The sequence below is a fragment of the Hyperolius riggenbachi genome, chromosome 10 (assembly GCF_040937935.1).
Source record: "Hyperolius riggenbachi isolate aHypRig1 chromosome 10, aHypRig1.pri, whole genome shotgun sequence".
Classification (NCBI taxonomy): domain Eukaryota; kingdom Metazoa; phylum Chordata; class Amphibia; order Anura; family Hyperoliidae; genus Hyperolius; species Hyperolius riggenbachi.
The window spans coordinates 238,147,068-238,163,652 of NC_090655.1; the positions used below are offsets into that span (position 1 = coordinate 238,147,068).

General features: G+C 43.3%; 1 protein-coding gene and 1 long non-coding RNA gene across 2 annotated transcripts in view; one reads left to right on the forward strand and one right to left on the reverse strand.

Moving 5' to 3' along the window:
• The first annotated feature begins 1,267 nt into the window (after positions 1-1,267).
• LOC137534979 (oocyte zinc finger protein XlCOF6-like) lies at positions 1,268-12,689 on the forward strand. Its single transcript, XM_068256735.1, has 6 exons — positions 1,268-1,315; positions 3,674-3,826; positions 5,989-6,090; positions 6,194-6,291; positions 6,386-6,713; positions 10,933-12,689. The coding sequence occupies exons 3-6, from the start codon at positions 6,060-6,062 to the stop codon at positions 12,159-12,161; spliced, it is 1,686 nt and encodes a 561-aa protein (XP_068112836.1). The 5' UTR covers positions 1,268-1,315; positions 3,674-3,826; positions 5,989-6,059; the 3' UTR covers positions 12,162-12,689.
• The window catches only part of LOC137534983 (uncharacterized), a 125,974-nt gene continuing 121,703 nt past the window's right edge, over positions 12,315-16,585 (reverse strand). Inside the window, exon 4 of the long non-coding RNA XR_011024388.1 lies at positions 12,315-12,351. This is a non-coding gene — a long non-coding RNA (uncharacterized lncRNA). The remainder of the gene's footprint in view (positions 12,352-16,585) is intronic.

The window sequence follows — 16,585 nt, forward strand, 5'->3', positions numbered from 1 at the left end:
GTGCAAAATATTGGCAGCAGAGCTTAGGAGAAGCGACTCGCCTCTTCAGGCTCCATCAGCGAACCATGTCTACAGCGCACTCTCTCATCTCGCTATGTGATGAGACCCTTCTGACTACCTATACTGGGGTATAACCCCCCTTGATTGCCAACTAATAACCCCCCTGGAGGGAACTAATACCCCCACCTTGATGGCAACTAATAACCCCCCCTGGAGAAATGGATAACACCCCCCCAGTGGCAAGGAATAATCCCCCCCCCCCCCCCGAGAAGAAATTACTGTTTAATTGCAAAACAACACTGGCGAGAGAAACAACACGTGCAGTTATACAAAGTTGCAAAAACGAATGTGTTGCTATATTTTTCATAACAGGGTCTACCTCTGACTACCTATACTAAAGATGTACCTGTGAGAGGGGCAGTTTAATAGTGTGTGTGTGGGGGGTACCTCTGGTGAGTACATATGAATCAGCCTCCAGGAGATTTGGGCACAGAGTACAGCCGGTAAATGGCTGTTCCTGCACAAGTCCCGGCGTTAATTACTGTTCCCCCTCCAGGCCTCCATGCATAGTAGGGATAAGGTGTAATTCGGCTTCCAGCTATTGCTGGCGGCTGAACTATAGTGTTTTTATAGTAATTTGGGTTCCGTCTTCTGACGGCGCCCAAATCATTTAATGAGTGCTGCTATAGCTGTAATTCCTAATTACAGCCTAAGGTGGCGCCGGCTGAGCCCAAATCTCCTGCGCTGTTTTTACTGCGTTCAACCTCTGGTTACCGTTACTGGAGGGCTCAGGGACGGATCTAGACCAAGTTGCCCCAAGTTGCGCCTGGGGCAAGGTCAGGTTTTGGCGCTTAAACTGCCATTCCCCATCCAAATTTTGCCGCCTTTTTAAGAATTACACAAACTGCGCCTGGAGCAGGAGACCTGCTTGCCCCCCCCCCCCCCTAGATCCGTCCCTGGGAGGGCTACCTAATACTGGGGGTCCCCTGTTGCTATTTAGCAATACTAGGATATTTTAATATTTTTGCTTTTTGATGCGCTACATTTTCTGTGTGTATCCACCTTTGTGAAAATCTTACAGCACAAGGGGGATTTCCAGTGCTGATCATCAGACAGTCAGTTTGTTTCTCACTGAGATGCAAGGTGAGCCCCTCACACAGTGTGATAAACAACACTCATATCTGTGAGAGATCAGCAAGAAGCAGAGAATGAGGGGGTGGGGCAAACAGACAGGAAGTGACACAATGCACAGGAAGTTAGAGGCAAGGCTGGAGGAAGTAGAGAGAAGACATTGCTGGGACTGGCAGCAGAGAAGGTAATAAGAAAATATCTTTATATATGTACAATATATACATTTGTACATAGAATGAGAGAGCTATAGTAATTGTAATATACTTCTTACAGTCTTAGTGTTGTGATATTTGCATGTAATCATATCCACCCACACAAATACACAATTGTCCCAGGTTATAGGTACACAGAGCATATACATATATTTAGTGTCACAATATTCAGAAACAATGTTCGGGGTGATCAAAGCAATTTTGCATTATTTTTCATCTGCAAAATCACTTTCTCAGTGAAATGTTACAATAGTATATAATGCTATGGGGCGGTTTGAATTTTCTCAGTAGTATATTTTCATGTGCTCCACTGAATTTAATGCACTTTGCTGAAAAAAGCTGCTGTGCAATACTCCAGCAAGGAGATATTTAAAAAAATGTCCTCTTCAGACCACGTACGTGACCCCCAGAGGACTGCAGTGGGGATTAAAGGTGGGTACACACATCAGATAAAAGTCTTTGGAAAATGACAGATCACAGACCAATTTTACCCCCTTCCATGTAGTATGAGAGCCATACCTCCACAGTCTATTCTATTATGCTGAACTCCCCATTAGATAAAAATCTTTGCAAGATGCTGTACACACAGATGCTGTACACATTCAAAAAATCAGTATCTGCAAAAGATCTGTTCCTGCAAAATGCATTCATAGTCTATGATATCTGCAGATCCTCATACACACCTTGTTTAACGGACATTCATCTGCAGATCAGACAATTATCTGCAGATCTGAAGATCCATCCTGGTGGATCTGATCTGCAGATGAAGGTCCGTTAAACAAGGTGTGTATGAAATCTGCAGATATCATAGACTATGAATGCATTTTGCAGGAACGGATCTTTTGCAGTAACTGATCTTTTGCAGATACTGATATTTTGCATGTGTACAGCATCTGTGTGTACAGCATCCTGCAAAGATTTATATCTGATGGGGAGTTCAGCTCAATAGAATAGACTATGTGTAGGCATGGCTCTCATACTTCATAGAAGGGGGTAAAATTGGTCTGTGATCTGTCATTTTCCAAAGACTTTTATGTGATGTGTGTACCCACCTTTAGTCTCTATTCAGATTGCCCACATGCCTGTAATATGCACAATAAAGACACACATTCTTATACCCAGTACACACAAAGACTCAAGCACACTCTTATCCACATGTGCATGCATACAAACACATACACAAATTTAGTTTAAAGGACCCAGCAGGAAACCTCATAGGAAACAGTTCTCCAATCACAGTACTAAGCATTGTGATTGGTCGACTAGTGTGGGCATAGTTTACTAAAACCTAAAGTTTACTAAAATCTGAAGCTCAAGAGGGTGCTGTCCACCTAATCATGTTAGCTAATTTTCCTTATGGGGTTTCCTATTGGGTCCCCTAAACTAGACTAGGGCCCACAAGCGTGCAATTATATAGAAAGTACAAGAACATAGGGTTAATATAGGCTAAAATAGGTAAAACATAGCTTTTTAATAGTATCACAATTAAGCAATTTTATGCTACAATTTTATGCTGCATCATTTTATAAATGTAATATTGTGCATTTTGAGGCTTGAAGATACTATTAAAAGCTGTATTTTACCTATATTAGCCTATATCATTGATGGCTAACCTTGGAACTCCAGCTGTGACAAAACTACAAATCCCATCATGCCTCTGCCTCCCTGAGTTATGCTTAGAGCTGTCAGAGTATTGCAATGCATCATGGGACTTGTAGTTCCACCACAGCTGGAGTGCTAAGGTTAACCATCAATGATATAGGCTAATATAGGTAAAATATAGCTTTTAATAGTATCTTCAAGCCTATATAAACCCTGTGGTCTTGTTCTTTCTATATAATTGCAGTATTGTTAAAGTGGACATGAACTCTTGCACAAGACAGACTGAAAATATAGAGAAACGCAACCTGTATGTATTTAGAGAATTTAGCCCAGGTATGGGCAAACTCGGCCCTCCAGCTGTTACGGAACTAAAAGTCCCATCAATGCATTTGCCTTTATAAGTCATGACTCTGGCTGTCAGACTCCTGCAATGCATTGTGGGACTTGTAGTTCCTTAACAGCTGGAGGGCCAAGTTTGCCCATGCCTGGTTTAGCCTGTCTAATTCCCCCCGCATCCGGGACTAATCACCACCGTAATTTGATCTCTCAGCTGTGTCAACTGGCTTCCTCAGCAGAGCAACTAATTGGTAAACACGGGATGTTAACAGTGTGTCTGCTTCCATGAAAGCAGGAAGAAGACACACTGCAGATTTAATGCAGGATCTGTATCAGCTGTAACAAAGACATTTTTCTTTAGCGGTTATTATGCTGTTGCTTATCTTTGACAGCAGAGAAGAAGTTCTGAGTTCAGGTTCGCTTTAAATACGAAGGAGGAACTAATGCTGAAATTCTTCTATCGGGAGAGGCTTGATGTTTCCTGCAAGAGGCAGGGAGTTCTCAGATTACTTGTCTTGCAGGATTACAAGAAATAACATTAACAGGTTAGTAACTGTATTGTTTACCTATATTAGCCCATATAAACCCCATGTTCTTGTTCTTTCTATATCATTGCAGTGTTGTTATGGTGGGGCGCACAATGGGGCTGATTCTTTACCTGTAACACAGACACACAGTGCAAGTAAACTCCTGTTAGGGCTCATTCACATCATACGTGCTTCCGTGTGCATTTGGAAGCGTGTATGATGTGCAACATGCAAGAACAGCAGAAGGGCATAGTGTTCCTTATCAGAGTTAACGTGCCTTATCAGAGTTAGCATGCCTTATAGGCAGCCTATTAAGCCAATCAAAGTGCGGGGGGGATAATGTCCTTTAAAGTGATTGGACCCGCAGGGGCTCAGGGCAGGACGAGTGGAGCTCTCGTCATTGCCAATTAGCAGGCATAAGTTCATAGTGCTCGCTATGCTACTCTGATAAGGCACATTAACTCTGATAAGATATATTAAATCTGATAAGGCACGCTATTTGTTATAGTGAATCAACTCCCATATGCACTGCGTACTGCTGCATGCATTCTGCCCGCAAATGCAGAGCTGGCCCATTCTCTGTAATGGATGGGATCAGCAGCGCAGCGGGTAGTGGCGCAGATGGTGTGTGATCGTACACGGTGCGTTCCGATCGCACGGCCATCTGCGCTAGTTAGATGTGTGAACGAGGCCTAACACACGCTAATAAATCAGCACAACTTTCTAAGATCTCCATGCATGCTACACGCAGTAGTGGCAACGTAATGTGCGTAACCTAGCAATGGCCAATCATGCTGCCACTCACTACGTGGTAGTGACATATCGCTACCATGATACTTAAAGAGGAACCTCAGCCTAAACAAACATACTGTTAAGTTACGTTAATTAAAATAGATAGGTCATATAATCTCTCACCCACCCTGTTTTAAAAGAACAGCCAAAGGTTTGTGATTTCATGGGGGCAGCCATCTTTTTGGTTGAAATAAGGTGACAGGGAGCATGAGACACAGTTCCAACTGTCCTGTGTCCTGATCACCCCTCCCAGTTGTTAGGCAATGTGAATAACAACATAGGAAATCCCATAATGCTTTGCACAGCATCAGGGGACAAAAGCCTGGGCAGTTTTCTTTGATGGGGCGGAGCTTAGCTAAAAAATGCAGCTAAAAATGAGACTTCCATAAGAAAAACAAAGTTCTGATGCTGTGAAACTGTTAAAGAAACACCAAGCCTTTTCAGTTCTGCTGAGTAGATTTTTAGTCTGGAGGTTCACTTTAACTAGCGTGGCCGATACTATGTTAATTAATGCAATACTTCAGTAGTGCGGTTGCTACTATGTTAATTAACATGATACTTCACTAGCGTGCTGCTACTACGTTAAGTAACATAGTAGCATCCACGCTAGTGAAATATTGCGGCTGCGCTACCGTTGCTTCACACAGCACTTCAAAGGTTCACACGCAACTTAAGAGAGTATGCTACACAAACTGGACTGTTGCGTAGCATGTGCTCGATTGTATTAACCCGCCCAGATTGAGTGCACTGTCAGTGAATCTACCCCAAAGACACGTACACACTCTTATCTACATGTGAACACACACACACACACACACACACACACACACACACACACACACACACACACACACACACACACACACACACACACACACACACAGGGTAATTTCATGTTATTGCAGTCACTCACTGCCTGTGCAAGTTTTTGACCTCTTGACTAAATGAAAGGCTGCCAAATTGCTATAGAGCAAGTAGCTGCTTCTTGTGGTGAAGGCAGTCTTGCCAGATGTAGGTTCTGGGATGGAAATACTGCGCAGAGATTGAGGTTGGGGTCTTTGGAACACTACTAGAATTCCACTGAACAGTGCTAAGCTCAGTGCAGGTGACTGGAGAGGGACAACAGAGTTAAAGACTGTTGGGAAAGGGGGTCCACAAGCCAGGAGGAGGGGTTTTAAATAGGAGCAGCAATTACTGGGGTCAGGTTCATGAACAGATAAACAAATCCAGAGGACTAGAGGAAAACCAAAGATTAGAAGTGTGAGGCAGGCTAGCTCATGTCATCACAGCCTTTATGCTTTATTACTCTGATCAAGGCCAATTTTCACATCTATGGGCCATTATTCTAATATGTATTTATCTGTTTTTTTTCTCTTTTGTCCTGTTAGTAAATCACCAACTATATCTCCATAGAATAGTGGCTGTATATAGAAGGACACAAGGGACTCTACAAGTAGTGATGGAGAATCAGTCGCTCCGCACATCACCAGGTAAGATGAGAGCAGTATGGAGGGTCCACCTAGATCCCACATCATTTGGTAATACATAGAGTATTAGAATACAATGTATTCAGTCAGATTGTGTTTCCTACAGATGGATCCAGTAACAGAAACCCACCAGAGAGATGTACAGGTCATCTTCCTTTCCAGGATTGTGCACAGGAAGATCCCAACATCCCCCATCATGATCAGGTACGGCCTAGAACTGAAAGCAACTGTACACTGTACAAAATGATATTCTACAGATTTAAAATATTGTTTTTAATCGCTGTCATTTTGGTTTTAGGATGAAAACCAAAGAGATATGAAGAGTGAAGAGGTAGAGACATATGAAATGGGGGATCAGGAATTTGAGGAAAGTGAAAAAATAGAGTCAGTAAAAGAAGATGAGGAGGCATGGAGGAGTGATCAGCAGTCCACACAGGAGGGTTTATTGATGAAGATAGTTAAAGAGGAGAAAGAAGAAGAAGAGACGTATTTCTTGGATGATCAGAATCCTATGGCAGAGGATGTGATAGTGAGGATAATTAAAGAGGAAGAAGAAGAGACGTATGAGTTTGGTGATCAGCAGTCTATGGAGGATGATGAAACGATGGGAACAATAAAAGGAGAAGGTAGGAATGTTCTGCTAATTTCAGGACAGGTACTGTATTAAACATGTTTATGATTGTGTTCTTCTGGAACTCTGATGTCTGCAGAACTAACTTTGCATTGATAATATGCGCACAGCCAAAATTGATTCCCTGAGTGGGATTTGTCCTGGATGGTGTAGGATCAGATATGATCGGTGTGGTTGCATTGGGAAGAAAGTGAAATAGTAGTCACTTGTGACCAATCACTACTAATGTTGCATCATATGAAAGGCCCATATCCATTCCTCAGTAATACATCATAGCACCAACAAATGAGGAGGAGATACTGTACACCATATGAAAGCTCCATCTCCATTCCTCAGTAATACATCATAGCACCAACAAATGAGGAGGAGATACTGTACACCATATGAAAGGCCCATCTCCATTCCTCAGTATAACATCATAGTACCAACAAATGAGGAGGAGATACTGTACACCATATGAAAGGCCCATCTCCATTCCTCAGTATAACATAATAGCACCAACAAATGAGGGGGAGATACTGTACACCATATGAAAGGCCCATCTCCATTCCTCAGTATAACATCATAGCACCAACAAATGAGGGGGAGATACTGTACACCATATGAAAGGCCCATCTCCATTCCTCAGTATAACATCATAGTACCAACAAATGAGGAGGAGATACTGTACACCATATGAAAGGCCCATCTCCATTCCTCAGTATAACATCATAGTACCAACAAATGAGGAGGAGATACTGTACACCATATGAAAGGCCCATCTCCATTCCCCAGTATAACATCATAGCACCAACAAATGAGGAGGAGATACTGTACACCATATGAAAGGCCCATCTCCATTCCTCAGTATAACATCATAGTACCAACAAATGAGGAGGAGATACTGTACACCATATGAAAGGCCCATCTCCATTCCTCAGTATAACATCATCGTACCAACAAATGAGGGGGAGATACTGTACACCATATGAAAGGCCCATCTCCATTCCTCAGTATAACATCATAGTACCAACAAATGAGGGGGAGATACTGTACACCATATGAAAGGCCCATCTCCATTCCTCAGTATAACATCATAGTACCAACAAATGAGGAGGAGATACTGTACACCATATGAAAGGCCCATCTCCATTCCTCAGTATAACATCATAGCACCAACAAATGAGGAGGAGATACTGTACACCATATGAAAGGCCCATCTCCATTCCTCAGTATAACATCATAGTACCAACAAATGAGGAGGCGATACTGTACACCATATGAAAGGCCCATCTCCATTCCTTAGTATAACATCATAATACCAACAAATGAGGAGGAGATACTGTACACCATATGAAAGGCCCATCTCCATTCCTCAGTATAACATCATAGTACCAACAAATGAGGAGGAGATACTGTACACCATATGAAAGGCCCATCTCCATTCCTCAGTATAACATCATCGTACCAACAAATGAGGGGGAGATACTGTACACCATATGAAAGGCCCATCTCCATTCCTCAGTATAACATCATAGTACCAACAAATGAGGGGGAGATACTGTACACCATATGAAAAGCCCCTCTCCATTCCTCAGTATAACATCATAGTACCAACAAATGAGGAGGAGATACTGTGCACCATATGAAAGGCCCATCTCTATTCCTCAGCCAACAAATGAGGAGGAGATACTGTGCACCATATGAAAGGTCCATCTCCATTCCTCAGTATAACATCATAGTACCAACAAATGAGGAGGAGATACTGTACTCCATATGAAAGGCCCATCTCCATTCCTCAGTATAACATCATAGTACCAACAAATGAGGAGGAGATACTGTACTCCATATGAAAGGCCCATCTCTATTCCTCAGTATAACATCATAGTACCAACAAATGAGGAGGAGATACTGTACTCCATATGAAAGGCCCATCTCCATTCCTCAGTATAACATCATAGTACCAACAAATGAGGAGGAGATACTGTACACCATATGAAAGGCCCATCTCCATTCCTCAGTATAACATCATAGTACCAACAAATGAGGGGGAGATACTGTACACCATATGAAAGGTCCATCTCCATTCCTCAGTATAACATCATAGCACCAACAAATGAGGAGGAGATATTGTACACCATATGAAAGGCCCATCTCCATTCCTCAGTATAACATCATAGTACCAACAAATGAGCAGAAGATACTCTCTGACATAGTCCTTGCTGGGCAGGATGTACGTCAACAGGAATCCGGTCGGTCCGCGCATGCATGCAGCTCTGGAAATTTGGGCGCACCATTTGCCGACATAAGCTGCAAAGTGAATTGAAGCTATAGCGGCCGCCGAATTACATCTTACCCCAAAGTGCACAGCGGCCTGGAAGGGTGAATAATAATTAGCGCTGCTGAGACTTTTGCAGTAGCAGGGTGGGCTGTTTTTCGGCTTTACCCTTCACCCAAATTTCCTGGCGCCTCCATTACATGTCCACCTGAAACAAGCATGTGGCTAATCCATTCCGACTTCGGTTGGAAACAACTGATCTGCATGCTCGTTCAGGGTCTATGGCTAATGTTATTATCACCAGAGTATCAGCAGGACAGCCAGACAATGTGCATTGTTTAAAAAGAAACTAATAGGGCAGCCTTCATATTCTTCTCAGTTCAGGTATACTATAAAGGTGGACACCACTCGACTTGGTTTCCGATCGACCATCCGATTCGATAATAGAATCTGTTGAAAATTGGTGCCACCAAGAGCATGCAACCAATTTTGGGCCGAAATTGATCGCATTCATCAATTGGACATGGTGCAACATGTCGGACTGAGCGATATTGGGACAAGCAACGAATGCGACCTCTTGCGCTGTTCTCCCTTGTGTATAAATGTGCCCCCGTTTGTGCAATTATACATTACCTGTCCTGTGTCGCCCATCTATCTTCTGCCTCTTCCATTTACGCCTCACACACTGCCGGCATGTCTCTTGGTCGAATCTTCCCATCATCGCTATATGTATAGGCATCCAGAAGGGGTGGGTTAATATAGAAAAAAAGCTTAGTGGGGAAGGAAGTGACAGATGATTTCTGGCTCCCTGGGAATTTTAGGGGATTACTAAAGTGGGCACCGTATTGGGTAAAGAATGTATTTAAGGTTTGGGATCTGGTAAATAACAAATGTGGATGGACAGATGTGATTTCTCCGATGTTGCCTCGGGGAGGGGGGTTCTCTTTTTTTCCACCTGGATTGGAGAGAGGTGTTTTGGGATTACGGGGGAGGTGGAGGTAGAGTAAGGATATTTTGGTTAAAGGTAAACTGAAATCTTTGACAAGATTCCGAGAGGTATATGGTCAGTTTGCTTTTGATTTATGGAGGCATAGGCAACTGGGACATTTTGTGGCGGGGAAGGAAAGAACTTTCCGTAGTAAGATAGAATTTACAGATTTTGAAAAACTATTTGTGCAGGGGACTCCTCCCACACACCTGACATCTCTTTTATAGAAGTCATTATTTCTGAATAATAATGGGGATTTTCCAGATTATTTGAATAAGCAGGAGAGGGATTTTGACGTCACCTTTAGTGACACCCAGAAAAGGAAAGTGTGTGTTGTTGCACACGCTACCTCTATAAGTTTTAAGATTAAGGAAATTAACTTTAAATTGTTAACAAGGTGGTACAGAACGCCTGATAGATTGGCCGCCGGATAGATCTTGGTATAAGTGATAGGTGTTAGAGAGGGTGCGGGGCAAAAGGTACATGATTATATTTAGCATTGATCCCAATTAAGTGGAGATGTTAGGATTCCCCAATCATTAAGAATTGGGTGGGAAAAGTTAATATATTAAAGTATGCAGAGAATCAGGTTGCTCTTCAGCAGGATAGACTGGGGGTATTTAACAATAAGTGAGATAAATGGTTTATGTTTCAGAACTCGCGTAGTACGATACTGTGGTGGGGTGTAAGGGAGGAGTCTCTTTGGGGAGAAAATCTGGAAATGTGATGGTGGTGCGGGATGATTTCTCTGTTTTGCGGAATGTATTATTTGAGCGTTTTTTTGTTTTGTTTTTGTTTTTTGATGTAGATGATCAAAGGGGGAGCCTATAGCTCAGCATGACAGTCATGCTTTTAATTTTTAATGGAATAAAGAAGACAGCCTCCAGATCACATTTTAGGTTTGGTTTGTCTATTCATGGCTCCAGACTGCAGAATATGAAACGTTAACATGTACCGTTTCCCTTTCAGCACCAGAATACAGTGTTTCAAATGCACTGGAGAGACCTCTTCTGCCACGTCACAGAGCCAGTACAGCAGCAGATCCTTCTAATGTGGAGGAATCCTCTTGCCATACCTCAAATCATGACACACCTAGAGACAATCGGACATTTTCATGTTCTGAATGCAGCAAATATTATAAATCTGAAGCATCTCTTGCGGCGCACCAAAAGACGCACTCGCAGGACCCGCCGTTCTCATGTTCAGAGTGTGGGAAATGTTTCAGGTTTAAATCTGAACTTGTCGTGCACAAGAGAATTCACACCGGTGAGAAGCCCTATCCCTGCTCCGAGTGTGGGAAATCGTTTGTGTCAAAGTCAGAGCTGGTTAGACACCAGAGAGTTCACACCGGCCAGAAGCCCTACCCTTGTTCTGAGTGTGGGAAGTCATTTACTTGCAACTCTTACCTTCTGGTACACCAGAGAGTAGTCCACTCCAGCGAGAGGCCCTTTTCATGTTCAGAGTGTGGGAAAACATTCAAAACAGCAGAATATCTTACTATACACCAAAGACTTCACACGGGGGAAAAACCTTTCTCGTGTTCAAAATGCAATAGATTTTTTACGCATAACTCTGCACTTATCCGCCATATGAAGGTCCACAGCGGCGAGAGGCCATTTGCTTGCGTAGAGTGTGGGAAATGCTTTATTCGTAAACAACAATTTCTTACGCACCAAAGAAGTCACAGGGGGGAGCGACCTTTTTCCTGTTCAGAGTGTGGGAAAGGTTTCACTCAGAAAGAAAACCTTCTCACACACCAGAGAAGTCATACAGGTGAGAGACCTTTTTCCTGCTCAGAGTGTGGGAAAGATTTCACTTATAAAGCAAATCTCATATCTCACGAAAGAAGCCACAGAGGGGAACGTCCTTTTTCTTGTTTAAAGTGTGGGAAAAGTTTCAATAGTAAGAGAAACCTTGTTTCCCATGAGAGAAGTCACACAGGTGAGCGGCCCTTTTCCTGCCCTGAGTGTGGGAAATCTTTTAGTAACAAAGGACTTCTTTTCTCACACAAGAAAGTTCACACCGACGAGAGGCCCTATACCTGTGCCGAGTGCGAGAAATCCTTTAAGAGAAAGTCCGAGCTTGTTAAGCATCAGAGGAGCCACAAAGGCGGACAGTCTTATTCTTGTCCAGAGTGTGGGAAATGTTTCTCTGCGAAACAGCAGCTAAAGGCACACGAGGAAACGCACAGCCATTGATGACTAAAATGTGTTGGAGTTTCAAACCCTGAATGGATTGATCATGAAGTATAGGAGTCGTTAAATGGTCCTTCCAGAAGAAAGTGATCATTTAGTGATAAGTGGAGTCTGGTGGACAGACTTATCTCTAGGCTTTTCATATGGTGGACAGTCCAGACACTACACTTTGTTCCTGTTTACTTTCCACCTCCTAGAACATGGAAGCAAAATGTGAAGTTTAGCTCTCTCCACTCTCACATTATACATAGTCAATAGAGCGACACCACTGTTCAGGTTCTGCTCTCGTCACACCCCCTCCCCCCATGATTACACCCTACTCTTTAGTCCACATTTCAGTAACAGTCTTCCTGATCTCTGTCTTCTTGTAACCTCTCTGTGTGTATCTCTTTCTCAATCTCCAAATGCCTGAAATATGTTACATTTCACTGTATTCATACCAATCCTGGTTAAAGGACATCCGAGGTGAAAATAAACTGATGAGAAAATCAATTGTATCTATCCTCCTTCTCCTAAAAATGACTTTTTAAAATAACCCACGGTTTTATTTTATATTTCAATCTAGTTTTTAAGTTTTTACTATTTCATTGTCTCTTTTAAATGACACCTTCATTGAAGTATGCGAGAGCTCAAATCTATGACTTATTGACCCTTTTTCTCTCTTTCCTGCCCTCAGAAGCCATTTACTGACAGGAAAGTGTTTTATGGCTGTAATTTCTTATCAGTGAGGATAATAGGATGACAGAGGCGCCAACAGGATACAAAAACACTAAAAACTTAAAAAACATCTTGGTAACAGAGGAGGCAGTGGTGGACTCATCTCCTCCAAGCAGAACACACGACTGTGGATTTTCAGTCAAAACAATTTTATTAGATACTCCAAATAAAGTGCAACGCGTTTCACGGTGATACAAACCCGCTTCATCAGGCAATAACAGATAGGAGTAAACAGCATCTGCCAGTATCATCAACACTGAGCGCCTCTGAGTTGATGATACTGGCAGATGCTGTTTACTCCTATCTGTTATTGCCTGATGAAGCGGGTTTGTATCCCGCGAAACGTGTTGCACTTTATTTGGAGTATCCAATAAAATTGTTTTGACTGAAAATCCACAGTTGTATGTTCTGCTTGGAGGAGGTGAGTCCACCACTGCCTCCTCTGTTACCAAGATTGTTTTTTAAGTTCTTTTAGTGTTTTTTTTTTATCCTATTGGCACCTCTGTTATCCTATTATCTACATCATGTCCACCCTTGGTGGAGGGTTGTACCCTTCCTTCTTCTACTACAGAGAGCGACTTTTTAATCCTGAGTGGGGTCAGGACAATCTCCCCACCTGCTTTGACAGTGGTTGCCTACTTGGTAACCCTGGTTTGTGAGTATTAAATTAATATTATTACTCTTCCAATTATACATTACCAATACATACTACACTATATTGGGCTCTTGGTGTTCTCTCTTTTTCTTATCAGTGAGGGCTATGCTATAGTCGGTCCCAGTCTGACCTGGCCCTGACCCAGATAGAAACTGTCACTTGCATACTGTTTAACTGTTTCAGGCAGAGAAAGAAAAAAAGGAACACAGCCTAGTTATTTGTGTGCTTGGCACTGTACATACAAATGTCTATCTCATCATGTGACATGTCACCTCGGGTGTCCTTTAAGATAAGAAGAAGAAACAAAGTAGGCGTACCACATACTGCTGATAAGCTGGTCACTCTCCACCAAAGGAAACCAACTAATTAAAGGACCACTACTGTGAAAAATTTCATATTTATAAGAAATACATTCCTCCCAGAGTACGATGCACTATAAATGTATTTTCTCCTATGTTGCTGTCGCTTACAGTAGGCAGTAAAATCTGACATGTTTTGGACTCCTATTGGGGATTTTCAGTATCTACTTTAGTATTTACAAAAACATATCCAAATGGATCTATACAAAGATGTCTAGCAACCTTCCTGTTTATTTGCACAGTATTTTGAAGGAAAGAAAACCTTAAGACCTCCTCCATGAGGAGTTGGACTAGTCCAATTCCTCAGATGTTTACTGCCTATGGTGAGTGGCAGCGAGATAGGAAACAAGTAATTTATAGTACATTTTATACACATGTATAAACACACATTTCAAATTTTACAATTTTTTGTGATAGTAGTTCCTTTAACGTGCAACAAAAGTGAATTATAAATAACCAAGCTTGGTTGAATTCACAACCCAACTAACATAAACATTCCTTTGAAAAGAAAAAAAAAATCACAATGTATTCTTCATATCCTTTATATATGATATAGCCAAGAGCATATTCAATCAACCCAGTTATTTAAAAAAAATGCCAATTATGTATACTATGAGATGACGCCACACACACTGGTCCAGCAATAGGACCTTGTGTGGTACCTGTGTGCGCAGTGTTACTATGTACAATGTCTTTATATACCCATATAATAGTATAATAAGATACGTATACCGTACACTTTTGATAAACCGTGTACATTAATGAAAGGCATATGATAAGGAATAGTAAACACTAGATATCTTGAGACAGCTCCTCCCTGTAACAGACAGCCACTCCATGACACCCCTCCACAACAGACAGCCACTCCATGACACCCCCACACAACAGACAGCCACTCCATGACACCCCCCCACAACAGACAGCCACTCCATGACACACCCCCACAACAGCCACTCCATGACACGCCCCCACAACACATGACACACCCCCACAACAGACAGCCACTCCATGACACACCCCCACAACAGACAGCCACTCCATGACACGCCCCCACAACAGACAGTCACTCTATGACACCCCCCACAACAGGCAGCCACTCCATGACACCCCCCACAACAGACAACCATTCCATGACACACCCCCACAACAGCCATTCCATGACACCCCCCAACAACAGACAGCCATTCCATGACTCCCCCCAACAACAGACAGCCACTCCATCATGCACCCCCACAACAGACAGCCATTCCATGACGCACCCCCACAACAGACAGCCATTCCATGACGCACCCCCACAACAGACAGCCACTCCACGACACACCCCCACAACAGACAGCCACTCCACGACACACCCCCACAACAGAAAGCCATTCCGCGACACGCCCCCACAACAGACAGCCATTCCATGGCACGCCCCCACAACAGACAGCCACTCCACGGCACTCCCCCACAACAGACAGCCATTCCATGACGCCCCCCAACAACAGACAGCCACTCCATGATGCACCCCCACAACAGACAGCCATTCCATGACCCCCCCCCCCCCCCAACAACAGACAGCCACGCCACGGCACGCCCCCACAACAGACAGACACTCCATGACCCCCCCCCCCCCCCACAACAGACAGCCACTCCATGAAACACCCTCAAAACAGACAGCCACTCACAGTAAGGCCGGTTTCACAATACCAACTAGCGTTTTTGATGCGGTGCGATTCGATGATTGCACCACATCACACCGCCAAAAAGAGCCTTTGAGGATTTCCACATTAATGTGCGGTAATCCCCCTTCTAGCTGACAGCCAAACAGGAAGTGAGGCTTTTTAGCGCTCACTTCCTGTGACAGAAATACGAAGTGCACGGAAGTGTATTGAAAAAGTATGCTGCCACACACTGGCTGCAACGCGAATGTGAAAATGGTTAAAAAAAACCTGCATCGCCATAGACTTACATAACTTCTGGTCTACCGCAGGTCACCACGCAACTCGCTTGACAACGCACGGATGCTCTTGCAGCAGATGCGCAACTTCCGGCTCATCGCAGTCAGTGTAAAAGGTCCTAAAGACTTTCAGTGCCCTAGCGTCGCCCTGTGGTTAAAAAGGGTAATGCACCACAATGAAAACGTTCCAGTGTTAAAGGGGCCTGAGAATACACAACGTTTTAGAACACAGGCCTTTGTCAAGTGCTCTTGACACAGCACTTGACAAAGGCCTGTGTGTGCTGAACGTTGTGCATTCTCACTGTGATACAATAAAACTGAGCTTTTATAGCCATTAAGTCCAGGTAGAGACCTGGTCATTTCCAGTGTCTGATACTTAGCCTTGCACCCCACTGGGTCAAGGTGCTGACTGGTTGACTCCCTGGTACTAAGTATTATCAATATCGGTTGAGCGATTGAACAACCAATGATTGTTATTAGCCCCCCTGTAACAGACAACCCTTTCATGACAGCCCACAGTGTAGGATGACAGCACTTCCATTCCTGGACACTCTTCAACCTAGCCTGTGTTCAAGTCATCCGTTCCTTAATTTCTCGCCCTCCAATGCCCCACCCATGTCCTCAGTGATTGGACAGTAGAGGTCGGGAGGAGGAACCCGGGAGATGCTGTATGGTGGAGTTGAACAGTTTGGGCTAATGAGAGCACATAATTGCCTTCACCCCACAACATCCTGAGACAGATCTGTGCCCCCTTCTG

Bases quoted from the DNA above. Each gene is read 5' to 3' on its own strand.
- LOC137534979 (XM_068256735.1), top strand. From the start codon at position 6,060: ATGGAGAATCAGTCGCTCCGCACATCACCAG. The intron at 6,292-6,385 runs GTACGGCCTAGA...TTTTGGTTTTAG, and splicing joins ACATCCCCCATCATGATCAG to GATGAAAACCAAAGAGATAT. The intron at 6,714-10,932 runs GTAGGAATGTTC...TTTCCCTTTCAG, and splicing joins GGGAACAATAAAAGGAGAAG to CACCAGAATACAGTGTTTCA.